Raw genomic sequence first — 13,950 nt, forward strand, 5'->3', positions numbered from 1 at the left:
AATTAAATCAAACATTTATTGTTTGAGTGACATTTACACTTCTTACAAGGAAAAAAAACACACCAGTATCTTTACTAAAATATATATATACATTAATAGATCTGAGTAAAAAGACATTCTTAAAGAGGAGAGGATGCATTTTAAGACCCTGCAGGAAACATTCAGACGCCTTAAAGTTGCTCATCAACTAACCCTAAATTTATATATTCAGCCTGCAAGAAGCGTTTGACAATAGGACATCTACAGCTGATACATAGTGTGCAAGCTTTAGGTCTGTCTATGCTTTAACATAGTATCTCTGCTCTCCTCTTGTAAAGGGACATTCGTGAGATAAATGTAGTGTAAGTAGCAGTCTCTTGTACAGACTGCAAATCTTTACAGGCAACATTTAATGCATCTATGAAGTATTATTCAAGGCCTCTGATACAATCTTGTTCAGTTCAGGGGGGAAAAAAACTGCAAATTTGCACAAAAAGGCAAAACTAGAGGTATATCATACTTCTGCAACAACATGAACACACACCAAGTCATTCCCCAGTCTCCTTTCACCACTATCACAACATAAATAATACAGAACAGAGTATAGCAAAAAAAAAAGAGAGAAAGATGTGATCTAAAAGTGTGCAATAAGGCTGCCATAAACTTGATTAAATTCAACTGTTCATCAACAGGATATGTGGCCGATTTGTGTTTGCATTCCACATAAAAAGGTAGCAGTAGTTTTAATTTTTAAGTTGTTAGTAATACAGAATTTTTTAAAAATGCCTAAAATAAAATGTTCTTAATATCAAACATGGAAAATATAAAGGAAAAACAGGGCAGTCCCTACAGGCATTAAGAGTAAAAAACAAGAAAACAGGCAGGAGGGCCATTTTGGCAAACAAGGAATGAAAGGTAGAATAAAAATAAAGGAAAACGTTGAGAAGAAGGTTGACACTGGATTGTCAGTATAGCTGGAAATTCACAAAAAAGGCCAAATATTTCTTCTCTAAATCCGGTCATCCTGCAGTGAAGCTTTGCCATCCTCTGCATTTACTTGAACTGCAACATGAAAAGGAAGAAACTTTTAATTTCAAGTCGTGTTCCATTTTCTTATTTTTGACTGACTTTAGTTTTTATTACCCCTGGTTTCGATGGTATGTTGGGTTTTTGGGAGAGCGTGGGTTTCCTCCCGAGGGGAGGCTTGCTGGGCTTGGGGGACATGTTGAGAGGACGGGGCTGCTGGACAGGTGACGGCGTGTCGCCGTTTCGCTCAGAAACTTGCTCCATAGGAACGCCGGCTAAGTCGTAGTGTTTCTTCCTGAGCTCACCCAGACGCAAACGCTCGTTCTCCAGCTGAGTTTCCAGTTCCAGCACTTTCACCTAACGGATCGAGACACACACGCTGTTGTTTGTAACTAATGTTCGACGCATTCGGTTTTTCTCTAAAGTTAAATCTGTATCTCAGCTTTTCTTATCTAATTTTATCAACAAATTATTGTGTTGGTTCATGACTGAAATTTTCCATTGAAGTATTCAGTCAGACTTTTCAATCGATCACCTTCAATACAGTTTGTGGAACAGCAAGTCATGATCAGCAACACTGCTTACCTGTGACTCCATTTCTTCTTTTTTCAACTTGATAAGAGACATCCCAGAGAAGTCCATGGGATCTGTTCGAATGAAGCATATTAAGGGTTAGAAATCAACCAATACGTCTGCTGATCTTCTACACAAGTAAATGTGCACCCACCTTTGTCTTCCAGGTTTTCCTGTCCCGTCTTTGTTGAGGCCACGACTTTAGCAGCCATCTCGTTGACGTGACGAGAGGCCTGCTGGAGAACGCCCAGCCTCTTGCTGCTGCGGTCGGCCTTGACCTGAGAGGAAACAAGGAGATCAACGTGAACAGAGCAGGTTTAGAGAAATCTTTTGGGTTTTCCGTTTAAAAAAAAAAAATGTCATGTTTGATTATCTGGAAACCGACCATGTTGTAAGGGTTTTTTTTTTTTTTTTTCTTTTTTCCATGAACTCCAACTTAGAAAGGCAGCTTGATGGGTTGAGAGCAGAAAATCCAATCTTGCGTTAAAACATTTCGTAGACTTTACTTCTCTCTCACCAGAGCCCCGTTTAGATACGAGTTCATTACCCAAATTATTTTTATCAGGTCATTTGATCAGATTGTCTTCTGACACGGCCCTCAGCTAAGAATAAACATGAGTTTTCCTTTTCAGAACAAGTCCTGCACAATGAGCCAGCTGGCAGGCAGATTAGATTTTCCACATAGAACTTTGAATTTGACAATAATCTGTCGAAAGCTAACAATCAGATTTCTATTTTTAACGAATAGTTTTTTTTTTATTCCAGATGTTGTTGAAAAAAGTCAGATCAGATTGAAGCTAAATTATTTTGAAAACCAAAAGGTTTTTTGCCGTACTAACATTTAGCAAATTTCAAATCAGATTTCCATAAATGAAGTATGAAAGTAAAAAAGAAAAAAAAAAGAAAAAGGTGAATAAATGAGCATTGTTAAATAAATGGTTATTTGTTTAACAATGACAATTAGCTGTAGCCACATATTTTTTCTGTCTGAGCAAATTGATGGAGAAAATTAACTGAAAATGAACTTAAACAGTTTGACAATGTCCATGAAATAACATTTGGTTGTTACATTACTGCAGTTGAGTTAAACAGTCATGAGTGAAACGTCTCACTTGCACAGCCACATTGTCCTCTAATATAAAGCGTTCTTGTAACCTGGTTGTTCAAAGGATTTGGAATAAAGTAAAATTCTAGTCAAAACTTCAGCAGAAACTACAGGGTCAATCTGAATGTTGTCATTATTCCTGGACGTTTTGGAGTTTTGAATTATGGTTCTGGTCACAATTTGTTGCTCACCACTGCTGTGAATTACAGGAAGACAAGACTCGCCCTAAAGATCTGATAGGTCTGCCTGATACTGCTCTCCAATAACATTTCTACTGACTTCCTCCTCCTCATTGAATAAATCATCATATAAACCTCCAGCATAAATTTGAGTTCATAAAGTGAAGACATTTCTCTTAAGCTGGAACTTATTAATGCTCTGACAGCCAAGTTCAGCAAATGTAACACTAATTGAAACTTTGAGCTACGTTCTCAGCTGCCTTTTGCTCTCCTTTTTCTTTCCTCCTCTTAAATATTTACCCATGTCATGGGAATAAATCTATAATTTGTGAGCTACAAGTCTAGACAAAACCAAAAAGGAAAAGTTGTAAAAATTGCCTTTTAATGGACAAGATAGAAGACTAAAATGACACATTTTCCAAACTTTATTAGCGAATATAGATTTTTAAAAGTTATGAAGATTACATTACATTGGCTTTATATGGCGATGTTGATGTGGAGTAGAAGCCTCCTGAACATGATATTTTCTAAGATGTTAGATGATTACCTTTGAGGCAGCGACCAGCTGTGCTGTACTCGCAGCGATCTCATGCGAGCAGACTATCAGCTCCTCATATTTACCAGTGTACAGCACCACCTTGTCAGCAGAATCTCTACAATTAGAAAAAAACATGAAAATTACATCACCCCTTCAGCCTCTTTTCTGCTCACACAATTCAAAATAGGCAACAAGACAAGACGGTAAACAGGAACTCACACCAACTCCGTGGCTCCCCATCCCACGGCCTTGGCAGCAGAGATGAGTCCCTCGGTCCAGCGAGAGTTTCTGGCGTAGAATTCCCTTATGCTTGCTCCGCCCTTATAGAGAAACGCATCAACGCATTTAGACGAGATTTCTGAATGAAACGCCACCACTTGAATCTTAATCGGCGACGAATAAGCCGTCTACTTTGAGTTGGAAACTTAGAAAACAGTGACTCACCCTCCCACCCTCAACGATCTCCTTCTGCAAGTCTGTGGACGCTACGACCAGCATGCGGATGGCCTGAAGGAGGATACGTGTGAAACTGAGTAAGAAACTCAACATATGTTCACACGAATCATGAATAAGAACACACACTAAGCTTGTTGGTCTATAACAAGTTTGAACATTGTTTAAAAGAATAATAAAAAAAAACTCACCTTCATCAGATCAGTGCAGCTGTAGAGGATTCTGGGAAAAGAAGTGGGGTTTAACAAAAATGTACACAAAATTTTAAAAAATGATTAGAAACCAATGTCCGAGTGGTACAGATGAATTTAGATATGTAAAAAAAAAAAGAACAAACCTTTCATTGACCTCCAGTTTTACCCCTGATGTGTCTTTCCGTGCCTGATTCATCATTTCCTAAATTGAAATCCACACAGGACAATTATTATCTGCAGTAAAGGCACAATTTAAAATAAAATTTTTGAACAGCGCGCGCTACGGTACGTCACTGCTTACATCAATCCTGCGTACAGCCTCCTCAATAGCTGCTGATGTTGCTGCCATTTCCTTATCCACCAGATCTCCCAGCTCGCCCTGACGGATGTCCATTCCTTTCGGCCGCAGCTCCTAAATAGAAAACGCAGTCAAAACCATTTCAGTCTGGGTTTAGGTGGAAAAAGAAAAAAAAACTAAAAGCATGTTGCAACAAAAACAAATGGGGGGGAAAAAAAGCAAAGCAGAAGTGTTAATCTCAAGCTGCATCTCTCAGAGCTCATTCAGAGTTTCTCTGGGAGACACGCAGTGCCAAACATCTGTTGGCTCCACCAGGTTAAGCAGAATGAAAGATATTTATTAATTTAATATTTTACGCTAGCAGCATTATCTCTCTCACATAATTGTTTACCAGAACGCTTTCGGCAAAAAAAGGTTGAACTAGTATGAGTGGAAGAGGTGCCAATAATTGTGCCATTGGGGATGGTGTTCAAAACTAAAGTTTCCTGAGAAGTGTAACGTTGTGCAACTGCCGTCCCCAAACGACTACCTAAACAACATATTTCAGAGATTATACTGCTGATGAAAATATAAATGTGAAAGACAGTTTGTCCACTGAGCTGTTTTTTTTTTTTTACAAGACTGTGCAGTAGAGAAATCATATCACCACAATTTATTTTCAACAGTAATCACAACTTTTCATTCTAAAAAAACAACAAAAAAAAACATTTTAAGCATTTAGTCCAAATAACCATTTGATCACAGCAATTTGTATTTAATTTGTCCCAAAAGCAAGAGAAACTGAACACTTAAAGTTCATTTAGACTGTTTAGCCAGACTAAACATCAAACCACCACTTATCTAAAGTGTACTCTTGCTAAAAAAAATATTAAAATTGATTTGCAAAACTCAAGAAAGAGAAGGATACTAAAACAGTTCCATCAGGACAAGAGCATCAATCCCCAAAACATAAAATCTACCCAACAGGCAGATCATCAACATGTTCACAGTTATGCTGCTGAAGCTGATTTAACCCATCCTAAGACCACAGAACCGCCGAAACAATGAATAAAATACACATGGGTCCAATTACCAGGAATAGTGACTTCTCAAGGCCATTGGTTACCAGATTTGTTTTATGTGGCGTCAAGAGTGAGGGGGGTAAATATATACATGCCACACCTTTCAGATCTTTATTGGGAAGAAAATAATTTTTGTCCCCTATCACATAAAATCCCAATAAAAACACATGGAAGTTTATATTTATAACTTTAAAAGAGCAATGTTTGAGCCAATGAAAAGTTACACATGATAGCAGAACATTTTTTATCTTCAGTAAATCAGCTCCATTGGTCATAATTTGCAAAACAATCAACAACTGTATTATTCAAGGAGCCATCATCTTAAAAATGTTTTGCAAAACAGTGAGGACAAAAAGTGTGATGCACAGCATCTCTGCAGAAATCCTGCTGTTTCCCCTCACCTGACCCAGGTGCAGGATCTTCTGCACAATCAGTCGAACAGAAGCTGGATCGGCCCTCTGCAGGGTGTTCTTGGATTTCAGCTCCTTTAGGTACTGCAGACTCTGCATGGCACAGCCTCTGCAGTTCTCCGTCAGACCTGCAGGACATCACAGTGCAAAGACGCTCCGTCAGCAACATTTCTGCAAGGCTTGTTGTCCAAGAACAAACTCGCTTTAAAATTAATGCTTCTGCAGACATATGCATGTAAGGAGGAAGTGTGATGCGTGTCCAGCAGTTCAGTGTTCCTTACGATCAGCTTGGTCAGTGGGTGCCATGTGTGCCGTAGCGCTGCCGTTGACGATCGTGTCCGCGGCCAAGTGGGAGAACTGGGTCAGAGACCTCAGCAGCCCGCCAGCGTCTGGTTACGAGAGCATAAAGTAGGGGAGCAGATGGTTACATCAGATAACCTTTTGAACCGACCGCACTGCGTCATGAGGAGGAGAAGGAACTCACCCTCCATGTTGCGCAGATAATCTCCATGTCCCTTTTTCATTTTGTCGATGGAGCTCAACGTGGCCTCCGCTCGATTTATGAGGTAATCTGTGTGTAGGACAAACAAAAACCAAATCAAAAATATTCATACACGCAGTGCTGTATGTCAACATCAAGTTCGTATTTATAATGACGGATTTAGCTGCTTTTAATTTTAGGTATGTGGGTTTTGTAGCTTTCCGACCTGGAGAGCTGGTGCAGCGTATGTGCAGAGGATCATCCAGCTTGGCAACAGCATCTTGGATGATGTTCTCAGCTTCTGATATGGTGCCTTGGAGCAGAGCAAACTGCTCCTCCGAAAGCTTCTTCTTCATCTGTTCCTCCACACTGGTCTACAAATAAGCACACAAGAAGAGCACACATGTAAAAACAATGATTAACGCGTACAGTATGCATGCGTCAGTACAAGTCATCCAACCCAACAGCAATGCATCAGTGTTTTTAAAGAGCTTAAAACGTGAGACTATTAATCTGTTTGTAGGTGTGATCAGTCGCTGTAGCAGTTTACCATAATACATTGACTAATCTGAAGTGTTGCAATCACTCATCTTGGGCCTCCTTCTGGATCTCAGCTGAGCAAAGCTTCTGGATAGATCAGCAGACACAAAGGAAGCTGATGCTTTTGATAAGATTGTTTTGAAAACAGGCAGATCAGGGTGATGCCAAGGCTTTGAGTTCATCACTGGATAAATGTTCACAAAGCTGGTCAGCAGTTCTTAGAAGCGCTTGATTGTAATGTTGCCAATAAATATTTTTATGTCGATTTTTGAGCAGCGTACAGATAATTTTTAAGAAGCCATTCTTTAAAAAGGTAAACAAAGAAATATATATGATGCTCCTTTTATGGCTTTATTGTCTTAATTGATATCAGGCCCCATTCTGATCACAAACAAACTCAACTTAGTCAAAAGAAAATCATTTTAATCAAAATCTGACAGAGCTATAAATACATTTTGGCTTTACTGCTTTTTGGTAGAAACTGCTGAATAATTGTGGTCCTACTTATGATGAAATTTAAAAGAAAGTAAAAACTACGGTTATTAAAAGATGAACGGCGTCTTGTTCTTAAAATTTTTAATTTTAACATTTCAATAATAATTAAAAAAATGAAATGCGTTAGTGGGCTGTGCTGTTTAAAGTTAAAATATATCCAGAGTGATCAAGTCAAAGTTCCTGGCAGCTAGTGAGGCAACACAGCAGGTTTTAATGGCTGCCGTTTAGACCTTTGTAATTTTAAACTGTTTTGTCTGAAGAGCGACCCGTTTTACTGTCATGACAAAGGAGAGACAAAATCCCCTGATGTAACCAAAAAACTGTAAATTCAACAATATTTTACTCATTGATGCTTGATATTAATTTGAATTCAGTTTTTCTTTTTCAGTCGATATCCACTGGTGTCCATATAGGCCCTGGCTAAACTTCAGCTATTGATTGTCTTCTTTTCACAAGGTGCTTATAAACTGGACTTGAAGACGTTTATCACTCGTTTAAAAACAAAATATTAAGTTGTCACCGATTTGAGAATATCAGAAAATGTAACCTCACACACAATTTAGGTAACAGAACAACAGTTTTGACATTAAGAGCCTCTTTCTAGCTCCCATTCACATTCTGTGACGGGTCATTGATGGTCCATTTGACATTTACGGTGATCGTGTCTGTTTATTTTAAAAAGTAACGCAGTGGGGCTCCTGCGTCCTGACTGACCTTCTCCCTCAGTTTGCCCTGCAGCTCTCCCAGCTCCCTGCTGCTCCTCTCCCGCTCCTGCTGAAGCGACGACTGCTGCAGCTGCGCCTCCTGCCGCAGAGATGACAGCTCTGCCTCCTTCTCCCTCACAGATCGCATCAGGCGCTCCTTCTCCGCCTGCAGAGCCGTCATGCTGCTGTTCATGTCCAACGATGTCTGGCGAGGAAAAAAAAAAAGAAAAAAAGAAAAGAGAGGGTGACGAGCAAAGCCAGAAGAAGCAGATGGCCGTGAGTGAAAAAAGGAAAAAATCCATGCGGAAAAGTCTTGCGCTTTGCCAGCAGAACTGGTGATGGCTCTGAATGGAGCTGGCTTAGCAGGACATTGGTGAAGTAACTGCAGACGCTCTCTCACCATCTCGCTGCTCTGCAGAGTCGCCTTCACCCGTGTCACCTCTGCCATTTTCTCTTCCAGCTCTCTCTTCAGTCGCTCCATCTCAAATTTCTGCTCCTCCATCTGCAGAGACACCACCTCATGAGCGCCACAGGGTTTTCTGAAGTATGCTTAAAAAAACAGCTAAATCTAATTTAGTTTTTAATCAGCGATTACAAACCATTTCAATAATCTTAGTATCAAAGTAAACCTGACAGGAGACTCCATCAGAAGTACAAGTGTCACAGCAGCTGCAACAGTTTTCAGGGAAATTAAATCAGGATTTTCTGTCCCTCATCAGAGTTTTTTGGCCTTATGCAATATAGGAACCTTTTAGAAATATCATAATCAAGGCTACAAACTTTTGAAAACCATAGCTCCATCAGTGGACAAAGACTAATGCAGCTGAGATAAACTAAAGCAACTTCACAGAGGTTTGGCACAGGTAAGCACCAGCTACAAAACTGGAAATTTCCTGTGTTTTTACTTGCTGAAATTATTTATATACGTTTACAGTTGCTTGTTTTTTATTTGTTTAATATCCACATAAAATTTTTATACATTTATAATAAAAACAAGAAACTGCCACATTTGACTCTAATCAGAGTAAATTTTTTGGAAAGTCATTGTAAATAAAAAAAAAAAAGCAAGAATAACAAATTCAGGCTATTTTACAGAAAACCTTTTAAGACCACCAAACTATATACTCAGATTTTCTTTGGCACTACTGGAGCTCCATACAATATCTTTTTGATGTTTCCTGCTCAATTTCTCAACTCAGATGCTCTTATGGGATGCCGCTGTGCTCCAAAAACAAACAATCTATCCCGCAAAATAAAATAAATATCACATTTATTTATTTTATTTGTTTAAAATAAAATAAATAAAGTTGTGTGGGGCTTAATGTAATCACACACACATTTCTTGTGATCCCAGTTAAACAACAAGCACCAACCTTCATGTCTGCCTCCTGTTTGACTCGTTCCACCTCGAAGCTGAGCTGCTGCTTCGTCCTCTCCACTTCCTCCTGAGTCTGCTGGGTGGCCGACAGCATCTTCACAGTGTCTGCGCTCTGTTAGCACATTAGCACACTCAGCGTTACAACACAAGGCCGTCTGGCCACAGTCTAGCTGAAAGCAAACATCTCTGAGCGACTCTGGAGTCTGTACCTTGCGGAGCAGTTCAGCATGGCTGGCCACCAGCTCTGTGTGTTTCTCCTTCAGTTTGTTGTATCGCTGCTCGGTCGCTTGAGCCCTTCCTTCACATTCGGAGATGATCAGGTTGAATTATCTTGCTCATGCTTTGCAGGATTTGCCAAACAAAGTGCTTCATTAACGCATCTTACTCTCTGCCTCCAGGAAGGTGCCCTGTAAACTCTCGTGCTCTGCGTTCCGGCGGCGGTTCGCCTCCAGCTCCATGCGCAGCTGCTCGTTTTCCACCAGCGCGCGCTGCTTGAGCATGCGCTGCTCCTCCAGCTCTGCCTCCAAACTGTTGATTTGGGACTTGAGTTGCGTGACGTAGCGTTGAGCCTTCAGGACCAGAAAGTAGAAAAAGAGTTGAGAAAAGAAGGTTTAAGTTAAAATCCAACGGCTTTCAAAGGTTTTAACACCACCCTGCAGCATTTTGTCAGATTTAAGTGACGGACCAACACAAACTAACAATTTTTTTTAAAAGATACAAGTCTTTTGGGGTGTTCCTCTACCAGTTTTACAAATCTAGAGACAGAAAATGTTCCCCTATTTTTTGCAAAACAGCTTGAGGTCAGTCAGATTAAAGTCTGAACATCAGTGTTCAAGTCTCACTGGACTGGACTTTGACTGGGTCATCGTATCACATGAATACGCTTTGATCTAAACTCTTCCAATTTAGCTCCGGCTGGATGTTTAGGTTTGTTGACCTGCTTGAATGTGAATCTTCTCTAAAGTCTGAACTATTTTTCAGCCTTCAACAGTTTTTCCTCCCAGGTTGTCTTAGATCAACTCTTGATCAGTTTCTCTGTCCCTGCTGGAAAAAGCATTCCCACAGCATGATGCAGGTACCACCATATTTCACAGAAGGGGTGGTGTGTTCATGAAAATGTACAGCATAGTTTCCATCACGCCTAGCATTTTGTACGTACCATAAGCCAAGAAATACCAAACACACGTTTGCTGCATGTTCAACATGACTTTCTTTGTCAATACCCTTAATGTCTGTCCGATCCATCAATGTGGTTGACCGTGCCTTGGTACAGCTGCAGCATTCTCTTTCCATTTTCCATTTAGTGTTTTCGAAGATGCTTAAAGCTCAGGATATTGTTGTACACACAACTCTGCTTTAAACTTCTCCACAACTTTCTCCCTGACAATCTTTACACATCAACAATTCATCACAAGGCAACTTCGGTCAGCTGACATTCAGAGTCTGCTCGCCACATTCTTCACGTCAGGTGTGGCATTTGGCATTTGCATCCAGGAAAACACATGATCCGGATTCCTTTGCACGTAGATAATTGTGCCTTTTTGCAGTCACACACAGAGAAAAAATAAATTCCTACACTGAAGCATTATGGTATTCTAGAATCCTCACCTCCGTTTTGACTTTCTCCAGCTCTGCTCTAAGCAGCTCAAGTTCTGACTTCAGGCTTTCAATCTGGAGATCCCTGCCAGACAGAAACCACTACCAGTCACACTCTGCTGGGATTAAAATCACAACAATCAGTTCAAAAATTAAAAGCTCACCTCTCATCAAAGCCTCCATTTGGAGGTCCAAACGCCTGATCAAAAATGTCCACCTGTTGAATAAAACACAAACACCAAAACGTTTAGACAGCAGGTAGCACACTGCGTACATCCGTACCCCTGTGACTAGTGAAACACACCTGAGGCTGAGACTGCAGGCTGGGGGTCGAGGTATCGACCTCGATGAGCGGCTCTGGCTCATCGTCATCGTCGTCTTGCTGATCATCGTCCTCGGGGATGACAACCACCAGCTTCACGTGTTTGGCCAGCGCTGCTGCATGCAGGAAGTTGGGTGGAGACTGGAAGAAAACGCATTCATTTAAATGACGACGGCATGGGCAGCACAGAACCAGCAGGTGACTTGCAGCGAAGTCTGTAACACCCAAAATGTCACTGTGACTCAGCAGAAGTGCAGCCATTTTTCCTCTCTTACATCAGGCAGCCGGGGAATCTGGATCAGCCTCTTGAAATACACCATCTCTCTGGCTCTGTTAAAGAAGTTCTTCAGGCTGTGTAAACAAAAACAAACAATGCACAAATACATTACGCACAGTATTATCCATCAACAATTTAATTTCTAGTTCTTTTCTGTTATTGCATGGGGTAAAACATATTCCCAAGTTAAATATGAACAAATCTGCACAATCTGACAAAGAGCAACGCCACAAAAATACATTTAGTCTGATACAAACACACAATGTGTGGGATGTGGTCCATTGCAAAACTATTCTTTTATTTTCATATAGATTTAGCCACATCACAACCTCACAATGCATTTTACTGGAGTTTCACAAACTTTCTGAAAATAATAATACAGACTGGATTTTATTTGGAAGCATCAGACTACAGGGGGCAGAGTACAACTGCACACGAAAACTTTCCAAATTTTTAAATCCATGTTTCATTCTCCCTCAACTTCACAATTACACTCAACCTGGTGCTGGTTTATCAAACTTTTATTTACTGAAAGTAGAGTTCAGTGTGTTTAATTGTAACTGGGTGGAGCAACGTTATGCTACAGATGGCCACTGAATAAAGAAAAGACAAAAAACCTGGATGCGTTCACTGACCTGTTGAATTGCTCACGGAAACGGTCACGGTGTCCTTGTAGGGTATCAGCAGGCAGACCTGGAATCATGATGCAGGTTTTTAGGCGCACATACAGATCGACTGCGTGTATTTTTCCATAGCAGTCGGCGTTCTTACAGGCATGCAGCTTGAAAAGCAGCTTGACGTTAAAGTGGTAGAGCTGGCTGCAGTCCTGGACGACCTGGATGAGCGGAGCCAGGCGACACTGACCCGACGTGAGGCTGGTGACGGCGATGGAAGAGTTCAGCTGTCGCAAGACTGCAGGAGAAAACAAGGACATTTAAGATTCAGTACCTTCCCAAACATGAGCCCACTGCATTTCTGTTTCACTACTTTGGTTCAGGAATTGAAGCATTGTTTGAAAAGTGAGCTAAATTAAAATAAAGCACCAAGAAGATAACAATGTCAAATAATTGAAGAAAAAAAATTTAAATTGTACTTAACAGAAGTTATAAATACTATGAATGTTTAATAACTTAAATAACTGACAAGCAAAACAATGATATGCATTATAAATCAATACGTTCAAAATGTTTTATTTGCACCTGATAATTATGTGACTGAATATACATAATTAAGAAATTTCACATGTAATGATTTAGTTAAAATGTGAGACACTGTAGTGGTTAAATATTAACCCTTGGTATTTCAGTTTTAATTTTCAATGCAGGATTTGGTTAATTATCTGAGAGCATAATTTGCATATAGAGGAACAAAAGTGCCAAAAATGTAAAAAAAAATAAAAAATCCGTAAGAAATTAATCTGTATGAATAATTTAACTGTAACACTAATTATTAAAAACATAATAAACATGCTGCTTGAGTTGCTTTTAACAGCACACAAAAAATATACACACACATTTTAAAGAAATGATCCCACTCTGTTGCACATTCCTTTGGATTGGAGTCCGCCATTTTCAAAACTACTCAGTATTTTATGGTGTCATTTTGACCTTACTCTACAGAATATTATTCTTAATTTGTTTTTTTTCATACATTAGTAATACTTCTATCACTGTGTGAACCTACATATCTCAATCTTCTATCACTGTTACACCTAAAGTTCCCACTGAGGAACAACACATTTTAATCCTAGCTCCAGAAAACGCGTGGCTACACTCAGACAGCCGACTTGAAAACTTTACAAAGCTTGGAAACACTTTTTAATCCACACGATATTCCAAGCACATTCCAATTTATTCCTGGTGTTGCGATTCTGGGCCTCCGCCCTGCAAGCCTCGGAAGAACATGTCATTACTGCTAAACAGGAGGAAATCACTTTAATGAGCTCTGAGTGCAGGCACTTCCTCAGTGGTGAAACAACAAACAAGTAAAGAGGAGTTCAAACTAAACCGAGTCGGCTCAGTCACGTTTCGCATGGAGTTGTTCCCAGTCCGTGTGAAGAGATGCAGCCCGTCAGCTTCTTACTTTAACCTTTCTTGATCGAGGCCATTATTTGTGCATAAATAGATCATGTCTGCAGGCAGCAGTCCTCAGCTGCAGCTCAGGTTTCTCCTGCCTGAGAAAGCAGTTCAGAAAAAAAAAAAAAAAAAAAAAAAGGTAGGAGGGGTTTTAGTCATCACCTGTCTCGGCCAGCTTCAGCTCAGCGTCCATGTAATCGAACACCTCCACGGTGAGCTGGAACCTGCAGGACAGAAGGCGATATCTTTGTCACTCAGGATGGAGG

At 40.1% G+C, this 13,950-nt stretch overlaps 1 protein-coding gene across 1 annotated transcript in view; it reads right to left on the reverse strand.

Annotated features, from left to right (window-relative positions):
- LOC103151878 (huntingtin-interacting protein 1-related protein-like) overlaps nucleotides 1-13,950 on the reverse strand; it is a 26,525-nt gene continuing 12,575 nt past the window's right edge. Inside the window, exons 7-32 of the mRNA XM_007572140.2 lie at nucleotides 13,847-13,908; nucleotides 12,381-12,521; nucleotides 12,245-12,302; nucleotides 11,608-11,683; nucleotides 11,315-11,473; nucleotides 11,175-11,227; nucleotides 11,023-11,095; nucleotides 9,800-9,983; nucleotides 9,624-9,712; nucleotides 9,410-9,526; nucleotides 8,437-8,538; nucleotides 8,047-8,241; nucleotides 6,524-6,671; nucleotides 6,301-6,387; nucleotides 6,098-6,205; nucleotides 5,808-5,944; nucleotides 4,349-4,459; nucleotides 4,191-4,249; nucleotides 4,045-4,075; nucleotides 3,845-3,907; nucleotides 3,620-3,720; nucleotides 3,410-3,515; nucleotides 1,733-1,856; nucleotides 1,591-1,652; nucleotides 1,123-1,362; nucleotides 1-1,041 (exon numbers count right to left, since the gene is read on the reverse strand). Coding sequence (XP_007572202.1) covers nucleotides 1,033-1,041; nucleotides 1,123-1,362; nucleotides 1,591-1,652; nucleotides 1,733-1,856; nucleotides 3,410-3,515; nucleotides 3,620-3,720; nucleotides 3,845-3,907; nucleotides 4,045-4,075; nucleotides 4,191-4,249; nucleotides 4,349-4,459; nucleotides 5,808-5,944; nucleotides 6,098-6,205; nucleotides 6,301-6,387; nucleotides 6,524-6,671; nucleotides 8,047-8,241; nucleotides 8,437-8,538; nucleotides 9,410-9,526; nucleotides 9,624-9,712; nucleotides 9,800-9,983; nucleotides 11,023-11,095; nucleotides 11,175-11,227; nucleotides 11,315-11,473; nucleotides 11,608-11,683; nucleotides 12,245-12,302; nucleotides 12,381-12,521; nucleotides 13,847-13,908 — 2,695 coding nt within the window. The 3' untranslated portion in view covers nucleotides 1-1,032. The remainder of the gene's footprint in view (nucleotides 1,042-1,122; nucleotides 1,363-1,590; nucleotides 1,653-1,732; nucleotides 1,857-3,409; nucleotides 3,516-3,619; nucleotides 3,721-3,844; nucleotides 3,908-4,044; nucleotides 4,076-4,190; nucleotides 4,250-4,348; nucleotides 4,460-5,807; nucleotides 5,945-6,097; nucleotides 6,206-6,300; nucleotides 6,388-6,523; nucleotides 6,672-8,046; nucleotides 8,242-8,436; nucleotides 8,539-9,409; nucleotides 9,527-9,623; nucleotides 9,713-9,799; nucleotides 9,984-11,022; nucleotides 11,096-11,174; nucleotides 11,228-11,314; nucleotides 11,474-11,607; nucleotides 11,684-12,244; nucleotides 12,303-12,380; nucleotides 12,522-13,846; nucleotides 13,909-13,950) is intronic.

The sequence above is a fragment of the Poecilia formosa genome, unplaced genomic scaffold (assembly GCF_000485575.1).
Source record: "Poecilia formosa unplaced genomic scaffold, Poecilia_formosa-5.1.2 Scaffold295, whole genome shotgun sequence".
NCBI classification, from domain to species: domain Eukaryota; kingdom Metazoa; phylum Chordata; class Actinopteri; order Cyprinodontiformes; family Poeciliidae; genus Poecilia; species Poecilia formosa.